The sequence below is a fragment of the Pogona vitticeps genome, chromosome 2, assembly GCF_051106095.1.
Source record: "Pogona vitticeps strain Pit_001003342236 chromosome 2, PviZW2.1, whole genome shotgun sequence".
In the NCBI taxonomy this organism is placed as follows: Eukaryota; Metazoa; Chordata; class Lepidosauria; order Squamata; family Agamidae; genus Pogona; species Pogona vitticeps.
Window position 1 is genome coordinate 72,375,105 of NC_135784.1, and position 15,966 is coordinate 72,391,070.

At 41.3% G+C, this 15,966-nt stretch overlaps 1 protein-coding gene and 2 non-coding genes across 20 annotated transcripts in view; 2 read left to right on the plus strand and 1 right to left on the minus strand.

Annotated features, from left to right (window-relative positions):
• Positions 1-15,966, plus strand: part of RAF1 (Raf-1 proto-oncogene, serine/threonine kinase) — a 126,305-nt gene that overhangs the window by 90,343 nt on the left and 19,996 nt on the right. For 9 of the 18 annotated variants that reach the window (XM_072989710.2, XM_072989707.2, XM_078385394.1 and 6 more), the window contains 6 exons: positions 1,308-1,420; positions 2,400-2,502; positions 6,301-6,458; positions 8,558-8,656; positions 10,310-10,463; positions 15,146-15,205. In XM_072989710.2, coding sequence (XP_072845811.1) covers positions 1,308-1,420; positions 2,400-2,502; positions 6,301-6,458; positions 8,558-8,656; positions 10,310-10,463; positions 15,146-15,205 — 687 coding nt within the window. The remainder of the gene's footprint in view (positions 1-1,307; positions 1,421-2,399; positions 2,503-6,300; positions 6,459-8,557; positions 8,657-10,309; positions 10,464-15,145; positions 15,206-15,966) is intronic. The other 9 variants (XM_078385398.1, XM_078385401.1, XM_078385399.1 and 6 more) reach the window with 1 other exon arrangement.
• Positions 4,703-4,865, minus strand: LOC140705338 (U1 spliceosomal RNA). The gene has a single exon (XR_012084755.2). It is a non-coding gene; the product is annotated as a U1 spliceosomal RNA (small nuclear RNA).
• Positions 5,622-5,784, plus strand: LOC140705037 (U1 spliceosomal RNA). The gene has a single exon (XR_012084607.2). It is a non-coding gene; the product is annotated as a U1 spliceosomal RNA (small nuclear RNA).

The following is a 15,966-nucleotide window of genomic DNA, read 5'->3' on the forward strand; positions in this document are numbered from 1 at the left end:
TATATCCTTAAGACTTGCAAAATTGCATCAGCCATAAAATTGAGTGGTAAATTGTTAAACATCACAGTGCTAATTGTGTATCAACTACATGAACTGGATCTGATATGGTTTCTGCTGCTAAGTGTCCATTGTAAGACCTCATATTTTCATCAGCAGAGCTGCTGCTTACACTCTGTTAAAGAAGTCCTCTTTCAAAATTACTGGCTTGCAAAAAACAAATGAACAAAATCTAGTAGCCTGCTGAGGACTGGCAGAGGAAAAAAACAGAGAGGGCAGAGACTCCTCCACGGTTTCTGTGTCATCCTTTCTCCCAGCAAATTAATTCACATTTGTCCAATTTCACGCATCTTCCTCTATGTAGGTCTTCTATGTCTGTAGCTCTAAGACAAGTGTTTTCATGCTAGTCACACATCCAGTATATGCATAGTGCTACCTGACCCCCCCCCCCCCCACCACCATTGAAAAATGTCAAAGATGTATTCTTGAAGGCTTTCACAGCCAATATCTGATGGTTGTTGTGGGTTTTTTTTGGCTCTTTGGTCGTGTTCTGAAGGTTGTTCTTCCTGACGTTTCGACAGTCTCTGTGGCCGGTGTCTTCAGAGGACTGAAGGTCAGGAAGAGCAACATTCAGAACATGGCCAAAGAGCCTGAAAAACCCACAAGAACCATGTCAAAGATGTGCTTGCTCACTCTTTTTCTCTGTGCACCACTCGTCTGTGGTTTTCCATTTTCTGGCAGGATAGCAGGCTTAGAACAAGCTATACTCTTTTAAACACCCTTCAAGAGCTTCCTTTTTAAGGTACCCTAAGATTTTCAATTTTGACTGCTGTCTTATTGAAGTTGTATAGCTGCACAGTATTCAGCCTCCCTTTTAATCTGATTTTGAAACTGTTTAGTTTCATTGTCTTAAGATGGGAGTGAACCTTTGATAGCAGTGATTGCTGTTACTGCTCATGCCATATAACACTAGAAAAAGTTGAATAGTATGATTTCATACATGTCAGCTTAGAGGTAATTTCCACTTACTTTACTGAGACTTATTTAGTGGATGTAGGATTATAGCTTCAGATAAGCATTTGAAGTAAAGGTGTATCCTGTAGGGCTCATTACCTTCACCTTTGATTAAGAAGTTAGCAGTGTGGGGCATGCATTCATCCACAGTGGAGGTTTCATGTCATCAGGCTCTTGTGTGATAATTTTCAGTCATCCAGAGTCTAAGAAAAACTGTGTAAAAGTCACTGCGGAGTTGAATGATGAAGATGCTTCAAAATACGTTGGACATAAAAATTGTCCTTTGTTTTAAACAGGTGAATGTGCGTAATGGAATGACCCTTCATGATTGTCTCATGAAAGCACTCAAAGTCAGAGGTTTGCAGCCAGAATGTTGTGCTGTTTTTAAATTGCTTAATGAACAAAAAGGGTAAGATTTCAAATATCAAGTTCAGTAAAGATGTTTAGATAAATTGCTCAGATAATTCTTGTTAAGATTTTTCCTTTTAAACTCTCAGTGTTAAGGTGATGCTGCTATGTGTAACACTCAAACATTAAACGATATGAAAATCATAAAATGTATGTTGTGAACAAGGAGGTGAGATGGACACAGGACACCAGGAGGAGGGGAAGCAGTTTAAATCCTAACATGAACCCTCACGTGTTTATATGCTTAACGAGCCTATTCAATTAAAAATATATTATCCAATTGAAATAATTGAGTAAGCAAAGTACAATGGTGCCTCACATAACGAGCACCCCGTTTAACGACGAATCCACATAGCGATGCGGATTTTGCAATCGCATTGCGATGTTCTGAATGAGAAAACATCGCATTGCGATGATCGGTAAGCGTTTCGCTTACCGATCTTCGCATTGTGATGTTTTAGAAACAGCTGATTGGTGGCTCCAAAATGGCTGCCGGAAGAAAAAATGGCTGCCCGCAGCGTTTTTGCGCCCTTTCCCTCGCATACCGGGTGGCGAAAATGGCGGCTGTATGGGGGATTTCTGCATAGTGGTGAGTTTATCTCCCATAGGAACGCATTGAAGGGGTTTCAGTGCGTTCCTATGGGTTTTTTTGTTTTGGATAGCGACGATTTATCCGGAATGGATTATCATCGCTATGCGGGGCACCACTGTACATTGGAAAAGAAACTCCACCCCCCCCATGGACACAGTCATAGAACAAATAAATTGCGAGTGTTTGTTCTTTAATACATATAAATTCCACATGAACTCACGGCTCAAGTCCATTATCTTAAGTGATTTCATACCTACGAGGTTATTGTGCATTTTGAAGGTTAAACTAACAATTACTTGGGAAAAGTTAATATTCAGAGGCATGTGAATATTTACTTTGAAAAGTAAATGCTTGCATCATACTGAAGATTTTTTTTTCCATCTTGCAGTAAGAAAGCACGACTGGATTGGAATACAGATGCTGCATCCTTGATTGGAGAAGAACTTCAAGTGGACTTCCTTGACCATGTTCCACTCACAACACATAACTTTGTATGCTAATCTTCTATGTATATAGAAAATGACATTTTATTGGGAGCATTTTAACAGAATTTTTTAATAAGAGATAAAGCAAGAATATGCTAAAGGCATTTTAATACCTTCCTAGTCATAAGCATGGAAAGCAGAATGCTATAGTGTTTGTTTCCATATCTTTCCAATCTTAAAAATTAAATAATAGACTGCTTATAAGTTATGCTGCTGTCCTATGCTCACCATTAAATTCCTTTGATCATGCTTTTGATAGGATTTCTGCAATATTGACACTATTAGAGAACATTACTCACGTTTCTTCCTGGTTGCCCCCTGTGGGTGTAAACATTGAGGCAATTCCTCATAGGAACTGGAATCTAGGTCTGAGGAGAAATGGTAACTGTTCAACTGAATATATCTGTGGTCACCAGAAGCTGGCTATTCTAACTATACTGGTTTTCTGAATGCTCAGATCAAGGTTAAAAATGCCTCTTTTCAGAAATCTCCAGACAGAATGTAGTTATAGTCACATTAGTGTTATTTTTAGCAAAAAAAATAAATTTAAAAAAAGCAATAAGCAATAAGACCTGTTATGGTGCATTACAAGTAAAATTATCACTTGCAAGCAAGAAAAGAAATCAGGTACACGAGCAATGTTCCCTCTAAATTGTCCCGCTGCGTGGGAGCCTCACTCCCTGTGCGTGGTGGTGGGCGTGGCTTCATTCAAAACAGGAACTAAAAAGGCCAGCTGCCTGAGCACAGCCCTAGTGAAACTCTGGGTGAGCATACACATGCGCAGCTTAGAGGGAACATTGGTCACCAGGCTTCTCTGCTAGTTTGTTTGCTATTTGGCTGAAGTGCTTCAGGCACCTGAACAAATGCTGTGGTCAGTGAAGTCCCTGATCTCCTGTTCTTGAACTGGAGCTGGAAAGGGCTGTGGGTAGTACTGGTTCAGCTACTGCTCATGTCAGATGCCTTAGATGTGGCAAAGTAGCAAAGTTCACAGTGCCATGTTTTGCAGGAAGAAGAAATAGGGAGAATGTGGTGTCTTTGCCTTTGTTTAGCCAATACTCTTTGATTTCTTTGGCCATGCAGCCACTAAAAAAAGCTTCAACCTTGAAGCTAGGGAGAAGACAGAGTTTGCCGTACAGCTACTAGGGAAACCTCTGTCTCTTTAGCTCCAGAGTCGGGTGGATGGCTGAGGCTTGTCAACCTTGCCATAATGAGCAAAAATATGGAAGTCTGTTGTTGATGGTTATGTTATAATGCTGTTGTGAATCTTGTATGGGCATTGTAGAAGTGAGCATGTTTTCCATGCTTCCTGTTTTTTCAATGCCTATGTAAAAATTGGCTATGCATAGCATTTTTTGTCTGAAGAAAAGAAAGTCAGCTGGAAAAGTTGACTTTTGAGAAGGAATTTCTCTCTCCTAAATGGCATGTGCTATAAATTCAGTTCTCTTTCTAGGTAGAAAACTGTTCACTTGGGTGCATGTCTCTGTATTCCACTGTTGCTACTAACTCTACTCACTTGAACTTACAGAAAATATCAGGTTTTGCTGTTGTTATTAGTCAACTCTTTTTAGTTGTGCTGGCAACTGATAGTAAAATAACTTCTGAAAATACAAGTGATTTGAATTTACTATTTAAAATTGTGTCTACTGAAACTTGTTTGGCTTCAAAAAAGTGTACAGGGCATTTTAATACTAGCCATTCATAAGTGTATGTGTTCTGATTAAAGCACATTTAAAATCACAGATTTCTTGTTTATGAAAAGTACCGTATTTTTTGCTCCATAAGATGCACGTGACTATAGGATGCACATAATTTTTAGGGGAGGAAAACAGAAAAAAAATATTCTGAACCAAATAGCTTTCTTCCCATACTGCTGGGGAGAGAAAGAGGGGGAATGCTGGATCCAAGTCACCGCGACAGCCTTTGCAGAAGCAGCACGGGGAAAAGCGATCCCCTCGCCTGCACTGCCTTTGGAAATGCAGTGGGTCTTAGTCTTGGATTGCATTCCCCCTCTTTCTCTCCCCAGCAGCAAAGAAAGAGGGCAAAAGGACTCAAAGCAGTCCCCTGGCTTCTGATCAGGCCTTTTGCCCTCTTCCTTTGCTGCTGGGGAGAAAAAGAGGGGAATGCAATCTAAGACATTACCAGGACTCAATGCCTTTGCAGTGGGTCCTGGTGAGGGGAAAAGAGATCAAACTGATTCTAGAAAGACCATGGGAAAGCACAAACGCAGTCCCTCACTATCACAAATAATGCAGTCAAGTTTACACATTTGGGGAAATCATAGGGATCAGTATACCCAAAGTGCAATGGGCGAGCCTCAACCTGGGAAAACCACCTTCATGATCATGGTATCTTCCCTGCCAGGTAAGTATGAGTTGGAGTGGTCCCTGTGCCCCCCCAAGGCATGGTGACCCCCCCCCCCCCGGCCACACCTCCCACTCAGAACAGGGCTGCACACATCCCCGGTCCCACCAGAGGCCAAGAGAGCTCCTCAGTGTTTTGGGGTGCCCCGCGGGACCCCCCATCAGGGGCCGGATGTACCTCCCACAATCCTCCATTGCGCAGTCATTAGAATACCTGACTGCATCTGCCTGCTTACGTCACCCTGATGGCTTCTCTATTGGAGAAGCAAAGCAGGAAGGAGGAGTCTCTGTTCACCTTCTATGGAGAAGTTAGCTGGAGGCTACAGCAACTCTCTACAGATGGCAGCTTTATTCTTTGCAAACTAAAGATTTGCAAACTAAAGCCCAAAACAGCTGTAGTTTCCCCCATAGATATAAAGGATAATAAAACTCTCATCTGTAGAGAGTTGCTATAGCCTCCAGCTAATTTCTCTGCAGAAGGTGAACAGAAAGAGACTCCTCCTTCCTGCTTTACTTCTCCAGTAGAGAAGCCATCCGGGTGACGTAAGCAGGCAGATGCAGTGCCTATGCACTGGAGGATCGTGGGAGGAACACCCGGCCCCTGATGGGGGTCCCGCGGGGCACCCCAAAACATAGAGGAGCTCTCTTGGCCTCTGGTGGGACCGGGGGTCTGCATCCCTGTTCTGAACGGGAGGTGCAGCCGGGGGGGCACCATGCCTGGGGGGCAGGGCACAGAAGGGGGCAGGAGGTGCAGGGGCCACTCCAACTCATACCTGGCAGGGGAGATACCATGATCATAAAAGTGGTTTTCTCAGGCTAAGGCTCATCCATTGCACTTCAGGTGTGCTGATTTCTGTGATTTCCCCAAATGTGGGAAACTCAACTGCATCATTTGGGGTAGTGGGAACTGTGTTTGTGCTTTCCCCTGGTCTTTCTAGAATCACTTTGATCTCTTTCTCCTTTGGTCCTTGGCTGTTTTCACTGCCCTCTGCCATTTAAATTTGCTGCCATAGGCCCGTTGGCCCTGCTGGCTTTCCAGGTGGGCTCCAGGAGGCAGATCTTGGAAAGCCAGCAGTGCAGATAGCAGAGTGGCAAGGTGCAATGTGGCTGCCACAGCGAGCAGCCTCTGGTGCTGGTTCAGAGGCTCCCAGCATGGCGGTGGGAGGCTTCTGGGTGGTGGTGGCTGAAGAGGTTTTGAACCCTTTTTTACAGTATTCGCTCCATAAAACACCCTACTTTTTAAGGGGGAAAACTGTGTCTTATGGAGGGAAAATATGGTAAATAATTCTAGTAGTGTAATGTTAAATATTCCTTGGATATGATATGCCAAGATTTTAAGTGGAGCAAACATTTTCAAAGCTTAAGAATCTGACTTTTTTTGAATATAGCTTGGAGTTCAGTTAACAGCTTTAATGGTAATCAATTCCTTGAATATCTTTTCTAGGCACGGAAGACATTTCTAAAGCTTGCATACTGTGACATCTGCCAGAAGTTCTTGCTAAATGGATTCCGATGTCAGACTTGTGGTTATAAATTCCACGAACACTGCAGCACAAAAGTTCCAACGATGTGTGTGGACTGGAGCAATATTCGGCAATTGCTGTAAGGCCTTTTTGCTAAAGGAAGTGACTATTAATTCTTCTAGTGTCAAGCACTACTAAGCTTATAGTGTGCAAAAGCTTAATACAGTGGTGCCTCGCATAGCGAGGTTAATCCGTTCCAGATTAACCTTCGCTATGCTGAAGCATCGTTGAACGGGGCAGGGATTTCCATTGGAACGCATTAAACATGGTTTAATGCGTTCCAAATGGGCCAAGTACTCACCATTCAGCGAAGCTTCAGGATGGCCGGCAGCCATTTTCGCGCCCTCGCCTCGCTTAACGAGGGCGTGAAAACGCTGCGCGCGGCCATTTTGGGCCATTTCCAGGCTTCCGGCGGCCATTTTGGCCGCCGAACAGCTGATCGTCGGGGGTCATTTTGCGAAGATCGGTAAGCGAAATGCTTACTGGTCTTCGCAAAGCGAATTTTCCCCTATTGGAAAAACGTTGAGCGATCGCATTAGCGATCCGAAAAAACGGATCGCTATGCGATTTCATCGTTATACGGTGCGCTCGTTAAGCGAGGCACCACTGTAATGTAAAAATAACTAGTTGACATTTTTCCCATTTATGTTGTGATCCACATTGCTACAAATATATTTGCTAGGCTTGTAACAACCAAGAATCAGTTATTCTGACAATTCTGTTTTCCTCAGAACTTCTATATGAGAGCTGTAGGAGTTTCTGGCTGATAATTCAAAATATTTCCTGAATTGTGTTCAAAGACTGATCCTATTTGCTATAGAAAATGGCCACTCCTGTACAAGAACAAACAGAAGTACAAGTTTATCTGTGTGTTTTACATAGCTTATTTAATTCTCATTACTGCCGATTATATTTTTGAAAGTATATAGGAATTGAGATGTATTCCTGCCAAAATCTAAAGTAGATGTGCAGTTTCTTTTGGCACTGCACAGTGACTATGACTATCTCTGTTTCTTATTTGTTGCTTTTGAGTACCAGTTAGGAATTGGACCTTGGGTTTCCTGCGCAGGTCTCCTGTAGAACTAAGTGGTTTATTTGCCATAATTTATAAGATTCAGGTAGTACCAGGAAAAAGGAAGAAAACAACCACTTGTTTTTGTAAAAATTGGCTGACCCTTGTCTGCATGCAGTGTTTTCTTCAGCTCGCTGCTGGAGCTGTGGAATGGAAGTTTTCAGGTGTGTGTTTGTCAAAAGACGCAAAAGCAGGGACTTTGAAAACAGAATTTGAAAATACTAGTACAGTGGTGCCTCACTTAGCAATTGCCTCATTTAACGATGTATTCGCTTAGCGATGGTTTTTTTTGAGGAATTTTCCGCATCGTTTAACGATGTTCTCTATGGGCGATTTTCGCTTAGTGATTTCGGGACCTTGCTTCGCTTAACGATGACAGTTTAGGTCCCCCCTGTTTTGCTTAACGATGTCCGTTTTCGCTAATTTAAAAGTGTCTTAAAATGTTCAAAAACTGTTTTAAATGCTTGGAATCATTAGTGCATCTTGTAAAACCTTTGCAAACTTAATTTGGCTTTGTTCTGACTCTTTGTTAATTTTGGGTGAATTAATTTCTCCCCCATTGGAATGCATTGAACTGCAGGTTTGACTAAGCTCTGGGAGCAGTGGAAGACAGGAGGTCCTGGCGTGCTCTGGTCCATGGGGTCATGAAGAGTCGGACACGACTTAATGACTAAACAACAACATCTTTACCAGTTTTTTTCTCACTCTGCAATTCTCTTAGATACTCTTTCAGTCAGCACCATTTTCTGCAGTACCGTGGGGATTAGTATTGTCTTTATGCTGACTCTCACGGTTCTGACACATGTTTTTGATTAGATGCCTGTGTAACTAAAGAGTTTGGGTTAAGACCCAAGTTTATATAGCACAGCAGTGCATGAATTGCTGAAGGGCTTCTAATTTCAGTATCAAGAGAAGGATCTCAACTAACTTATGCCACTTACATGCATCCCTGCTCCTTGAAAGGGTATAAGGGCAAGCTGTTGTTTGGTATGTTACACTGATTTTGGTTCGTCTTTGGAAAACGGCAGCTGAATAGTTGAATTGATTTAAAAGTTTTTGAATTTAGAAAAACTTAATTTTATTTTGCATGGTTGGCTATGTTTCAGATTGTTCCCTCATTCAAATGTTAGTGACAGTGGTGTCCCTACATTGCCTCCTTTGACAACTCGGAGAATGCGGGATTCTGTTTCTCGGATGCCTGTTAAGTAAGTTGTACTTCAAGCTTTTTGGTTTTGCATAATTTGTAACAGTAATTCTGAGGCTTGATAATTATGTGTAAAGAACACCATACAGTGGTGCCGCACTAGACGCTTACCCCGCATGACGTCGAAATTGCTTGACGATTACATTTTTGCGATTGCTATTGCGATTGCAAAATGATGGTTCCAATGGGAGAAATCCACTTTACGTTGATTAGGAGCCTGCTTCGTGAACTGTTTGTTCGCAAAATGATGTTTTTTTCCGGCTCCGCAAAATGGCTTTCCCCGCAAAATGTCTTCCCTCCCTTCTCAAAATGGCTGCTTTCCAGACGGAAGCTTCGCATTACAGCGAATTAGAACAGCTGATCGGCGGTTCTCTATGGGCAATCTTCACTGGATGGTGAGCTATTTCCCCCCATTGGAACGCATTAACCAGTTTTCAATGCATTTCAATGGGGATTTTTTTCCGCTTGATGATTTTGCTTAACGGTGATTTTCCTGGAACAGATTGTCGTCGTCAAGCGGGGCACCACTGTATTGTGAATTTTGGGGCAAACCTCTGTTTTTATCTAATTGTACATTAGGCTATTATTCCTGGGCCTGCAGTTCTAAGCAATAAGAGTTGGTGTTCTGGAAGCTACATATTATTAATTGAATTGATTTTATTGATCTTTCAGGGTTTATTTTAAAATAGTCTGCCAGTTCATATGCCATTCCAAACCATGGTTTGCCTGTCCTCTGGCTAATACCCTAAAATTCTGCCCTCTTCTTAAATTTGGCAAACTGCAAGTTGTGCAGTTGTAATCAAATTGCTGAAGTGTTGCATTTTTTCTTCTCCATATAAGAATTGGAAGACCATTTCAAACCTTGCTGTTTAATGTAGTTTTTGAGAGTAAGGGGAAACCAGACTATGGTTTATCTGAACCAGGATTTGAGGGAAGGGAATTGTGTGTGTGAGCAAAAGCAGTGTAGTGATTCCAAGGCTTGAACCCAATAGGGGAAAAAATCAATTTTATTGTCATATCAAACCCAGAATTTAATCAGATTTGTCTAGTAGATTCATTAAAATACAACTTTCCTTCTGGTATAGATGTGAAGAAGATGGTGGAAACTAAATGTGATGATGCCAAGATTTGGGAACTAGCTTATATAAATCCTTTCTTCATTGTGACTCGTACTTTTGCAAGTGACTTGGAAGACGACTCCGTCATAAAATAATTCTGGTTGACATAAAGATCTAGTCTTCTCGACATCCTTGTTTGGAAACAGATCTCACTGTTTCCCAGTTTGGATATCTTGCTCCTGATCTGATGAATCAAGTTTGATTGGAATGAGAATTGTCTGGTTCAAAGATAATAATCTGTTTCATTTTACAAGTTTATCTTCAAAAGAAGTAGCTGAAAAAACTGGATTAAATATTAGAAACTTTGAGGTGGTTTAGCACACTGGTTCTTAACCTTGGGTTACTCAGGAGTTTTGGACTGCAACTCCCAGAAGCCTTCACCACCAGCTGTCCTGACTGGGGTTTCTGGGAATTGCAGTTCAAAAGCATCCGAGTAACAAAGGTTAAGAACCACTGGTTTAGCAGATCTACAGTGATAAGTGGCAGTTTCCTAATAGAGAAGGGGGAAATAATACCTTCTGTTTTTCCTTCTTTAGTTCTCAGCATAGATATTCTACGCCTCATGCATTCACATTCAGCCCAGCAAATCCTTCACCTGAGTGCTCCCTTTCTCAAAGACAGAGGTCTACGTCAACCCCAAACGTCCACATGGTCAGCACTACAATGCCTGTAGATAACCGGATAATTGAGGTAGTCCTATTTCTATTTTGCCAAGATTTTTTAAAATTTCTGATTACATAGTTCCTTAAACCTTCTTGCAAATGTTGATGGATATTTCAGATGTCATGTTTACAAATTCTGCAAGCAATTTGGAGAAACAGAAATTAATTCCTTTATGCTTGTGCACTTCCTCCTCCCTTTTGTATTGGACTAGATAGAAAAATTCATTTTCAAATGTCAGTTTTTGCCTGATATCTGACTGGTGATTGCTCAAAGCGTGTTTCTAATTCTAGTATATGATTTGGAGGATTAGAGAAAAAGATGTTGGTAGCCATTGGATGGCTAACTTAGAGACACCTCAGTCTTTGAACTGGTGCCACCTATGTTAACTGGTTAATAGTATTTTCCACACAAATGTTGGATCTATGCAGGATTGAGCCCATTTTGCCCCCTCCCCAAGTCTTCCACTTCTATAGCTGCTTGGAATAGTTCATGTACGAATGAAACAATAGATCTGAATGAGTACAGCATTTCTTTCAATTCATGATTTTAAGTGTTTGTGGTATTTTTCTTTTGAACCATTGTATGTAGTTCTTTTGGTTTGGTTTTTCATAATTCTTTTTCTGTCACAAAAATAAATAATAGGGCAAGAGGTGGCCAGTATGAATCTTAGAAGCTATTTTGCTGAGGTGGCTAAAATTACCTCAGATACCTGAATGTTGAGGCTTTCAGAAAGAAAGGATGGTGATTACTGATATCTTCATCAGCAGAGAATTTGTAGGCTTGTAAAGAAGTGTTGGAAGTAGTGGTGGATGTTCTCTTGCTTGTTCTGTTGAATATAGATTACCATCAACTACATTAATTTGGGGTTGATTTGATTCCAGATTGAATTGCTGCCTGTACCATTTAGAGCTAAGGCACCATCACTCTGCTGTTGTCATCAGGGCCTGGAAGTGCCTCTTCTACCTCTGTTACATTTCTTTCCCCGCAAAATATATGAGACATCGTAATGCAGCTGTCAGGATGAATAGAAGCTAAATGTTCCGTGTATCACTGTGCCTGTGGTGCAGTTATGCTGTTGCTAAAGACTGAGTGGCCATTCGACAATGCAGCCTTATTGTGCAACAGGCTATTAATTTAGGATGGAAGGTGAAATGGTAGCTCTTTGGAAAGGTGTTGCTTATCCAAACCAACTACAAGATTAATGCAGACTACAGAGAGAGATTCAGCTGGTTTAACTTGGGGTAAGATAAGGTGTTTCTGTACTGGTGTTATTTTACTGGAGAATAGTAAGCTGCACAAAAGTGTGTTACTTTAGCAGAATAGCACTATATGGTCATGTGATCTACATTCTTTAATATTTTTGATGCTAAGATTTTTATGCAGGAGTTTATAGGGATATGCCTTGCTGGTGGTTTCTTTACCTATCTATCTAATTGACAAATAGTCTTGCAGTTGTTGTCTTTACAACAAAGTAACTTTCCTGTTGTTAAAGTTGCGTATTCCATAGTTTGGCAATACTGTAATACCATGACATCACATAATTTAGTTTAGAGCAGTGGTCCCCAACCTTGGGCCTCCAGATGTTCTTGGACTTCAACTCCCAGAAATCCTGGCCATCAGAGGTGGTGGTGAATGCTTCTGGGAATTGTAGTCCAAGAACATCCGGGGGCCCAAGGTTGGGGACCACTGGTTTAGAGTACAGTGGTGCCTCGCTTAGCGATGTTAATTCATGCAGAAAAAATCACTGCTAAGCGATAACATTGCTAAGCGAAAATAAAAAGCCCATAGAAATGCATTAAAACGCAATTCATGCGTTCCTGTGGGCTTAAAACTCACCTTTAAGCGAAGAACGTCCATAGCACTACCATTTTCGGTGCCTCTAAAGCGAGGAATCCGTGCCTGAAAACAGTGGGCGGCCATTTTGAAACCGCCGATCAGCTGGCTGAAAATGGGGGCTTTGCGATGATCGCTTCCCTGCGATCATCGCAAAGCTAAATTTCCCCATAGGGACCATCGCAAAGCGATCACTTTTGCGATCGCAAAAACAGCATCGCTAAGCGATTTCGTCGCTATACAGAGCGAGGCACCACTGTATATGCAGTGCATGTTTCATTGAGGTTATAAGCTTGAAAATATGTGAATGACATAGAAGGTTGGAGGATTGCACAAGAAAAGGATATCAATGCTTAGGATAGCTTTTGACCTGATTGATAGCATAAGAAATTGATATGTGTATGCAATTTATGTAATGTATATAGTGGCGAAAATCTTGTTTCTTAGCATAGTAGTAGTAGAGCAGACCCATTAAATCAATGGGGATTTGGTGAGTCAGTTCCTGCATAACAGGCAAAAACAAAAGAAAAATACAAAATAAAGAAGAGAAATACATTTTGCCACCTTAAAGATTAACTGCTCTGTTTTAATGTGAGCTTTCGTGGACAAGTCAACTTCTTTGGATTTCTGAAGCTATCCCCAGTTTCATTTCTTCAGTGGGCCTACTCTTAACTACTGTGCTAAAGTGAGTCATAGTTAGAGTTGTTGTTGTTTAGTTGATAAGTTGTGTCCGACTCTTCATGACCCAGTGGACCAGAGCACTCCAGGCCCTCCTGTCTTCCACTGCCCTCCGTAGTTGTGTCAAAGTCATGTTGGTTGCTTCGATGACACTGCCCAACCATCTCATCCTCTGTCCTCCCCTTCTCCTCTTGCCGTCACACTTTCCTAACATCAAGGTCTTTTCCAAGGAGTCTTCTCTTCTCATGAGATGGCCAAAGTACTGGAGCCTCAGCTGCAAGATCTTTCCTTTCAGTGAGCACTCAGGTTTTATTTCCTTTAGAATTGATAGGTTTGTTCTCCTTGCAGTCCAGGGGACTCTCAAGAGCCTCCTCCAGCACCACAATTCAAAGGCATCAGTTCTTTGGCGGTCAGCCTTCTTTATGGTCCAGCTCTCACTTCCATACATCACAACAGGAAAAACCATAGCTTTGACTATGTGGCCTTTGTCGGCAAGGTGATGTCTCAGCTTTTTAAGATGCTATCTAGGTTTGTCATTGCTTTCCTTCCAAGAAGCAGGAGTCTTTTAATTTCGTGGCTGCTGTCTCCATCTGCAGTGATCATGGAGCCCAAGAAAGTAAAATCTGTCACTGCCTCCATATCTTCCCCTTCTGTTTGCCAGGAGGTGATGGGACCAGTGGCCATGATCTTAGTTTTTTTGATGTTGAGCTTCAGACCATTTTTGGCACCCTCCTCTTTCACCCTCATTACAAGGTTCTTTAATTGCTCCTCACTTTCTACCATCAGCGTGGTATCATCTGTATATCAGAGGTTGTTGATATTTCTTCCGGCAATCTTAATTCCGGCTTGGGCTTCTTCCAGTCCGGCCTTTCGCATGATGTATTCTGCATAAAATTAATGCATTAAATAAGGGGGGGGGGGGACAATTTACAGCCTTGTCGTACTCCTTTCCCAATTTTGAACCAGTCAGTTGTTCCATATCCAATTCTAACTGTTGCTTCCTGTCCCGCATATAGATTTCTTAGGAGATAGATAAGGTGGTCAGGCACTCCCATTTCTTTAAGAACTTGTCGTAGTTTGCTGTGGTCCACGCAGTGAAAGGCTTTTGCGCCGTCAATGAAGCAGAAGTAGATGTTTTTCTGGAACTCTCTGGCTTTCTTCATAATCCAGCGCATGTTAGCAGTTTGGTCTCTAATAGTTAGAGTAGGCCCATTTAAATAATTGGAATGAATGGAGGAGTTGACTCATCAAATCTCCCTTGATTCAGTTGGCTTACACTATTGCAATTTACTACACAAAGCAACAGAATTTTGGCCAGTGTGTATTAATTAATATAACTTGTATAATGCAAAAAGCTTACCTTCTTGCAGAATTCTGATTTTTTTTAATCTTTTAGTTGTGAAAGATAATATTGTCTCTGAGAATTTAAGGATATTAGTCCATGGGTTTACTTTTCTCCCATTTTGATTTCTTGTGTGCTGTGGTATTAGTTGAGTGAGCTCTGTGTGTCTACTTTTTGGGTTAGTGCAGATTACTGTAAGAGTGTCAGACCTTCACATCAGTTTGGGAAGGTACTGTTTAGAAATGGAGAGAGGAAGGGAATTAGTTTCTTTTCCTTGTATCTCAGGCTGGGCTGCCGGGTTTTTTTTTTAAAGTCTTCTGTTTGTTTTTCACTCCAGAATACTAAGTCTGTTGCATGTGGTGGTCTACTGATTCTTGAAGATTTTCACTACTGCTTGATTAGATTAATCTTGTTTGATTCAGCATCAGGTGCCACCAGGCTCTTCACATTTATCTTCCTTATTGGGGTTAGTTTCTGTGCAACCTTTATCTTATCATGCTACAAATTATCTTGAAAGAGGATTTTCTCATAGATCTATCTTGGATGGAAATAGACTTTATGGCAGAACTTGGATAGTCTCCTGCCTTGAGGTAGGGGGAAGTAATTTAGAAAACATCCCTCGGGGGATGCTTAATGATTGGTGAGATGTCTGTCTTCTTATCCTTAAGTGTGGTGGATAAGCACTCTTGCATTAGTTTTAAAATTCCTGTTTTTAGTTAGAGTAATATTCACACAGCTAATGTGTTAACCTATTTTTGTTCATGTTGTCTTCTGTGCATCTTTCCTTTTAGCAGCTGGAAACTATTTTTTTACTACTCCTTCTGTTCTCTTCTTATTTTTCATTGCTTTGAACTAGAATAACAGCCTGAATGCTTCTCCCAGGTCCTGGTGCAGACGATTCTGTTTAAGGGGAAGAGTAGGTATTGTCTGGATGCCTTTGCTTTCTTGTGTTAACTGGATTGCTAAAACAGTTGGCCAGAACTAGTGTGAGGTAACACAACTATAGCTTAACAGTTGCATTTACAAACAGCTGTATAGCACGTTTGCTTGGTCCTGATACTGAAGCTAGTGTTGGAAATGTCCAATAGAAATAAGGCTAGGTCAGTAATAAAATGTAAAATCCATAATATCTGTACTAAGCCTGTTCATTTCAGTGTTAGCCTGATGGATTTGGTTGTCTTAAAATGATGTGGATGTATTGATTAAATACTTAATTATATAAAAATAGAGACCAAACTGTCACCCCAGAGACTTCTTGGAGTTGTGAATTACAGTATAGTGTGTTCTCACCAGGCAGCTTTATGGAAATTTGGGCTGACAGTTTTATGTAAAGCAAGATTTCGGTTAATGAAAACTTGTGACTGGTCCAAAGAGCCCTAAAGGAATACTCCGGAGCCTCTGCCCAGTGAAAATGACTACTTAATATTAAAGCTACATTGGAAAAACTTTGAAATGTGCAGGTTTTGTATCTGTACAGAAGGAATTTGGCTCTTTTTAAAGAACTGAAAGGCAACCTGTTCTCTGTTGGCAACATTTAGGCCATAGTGAATGCATAAACAGTAGCTATAATATTCATAAAGGTCTAAATACTCATGTGCTTAACAGGGTCTTTCCAGCCTCCATCCTTTCCATGTGTCCCTCAAATGGCTGCTTCTAAAAGTAGGGTTTAAAATGTTA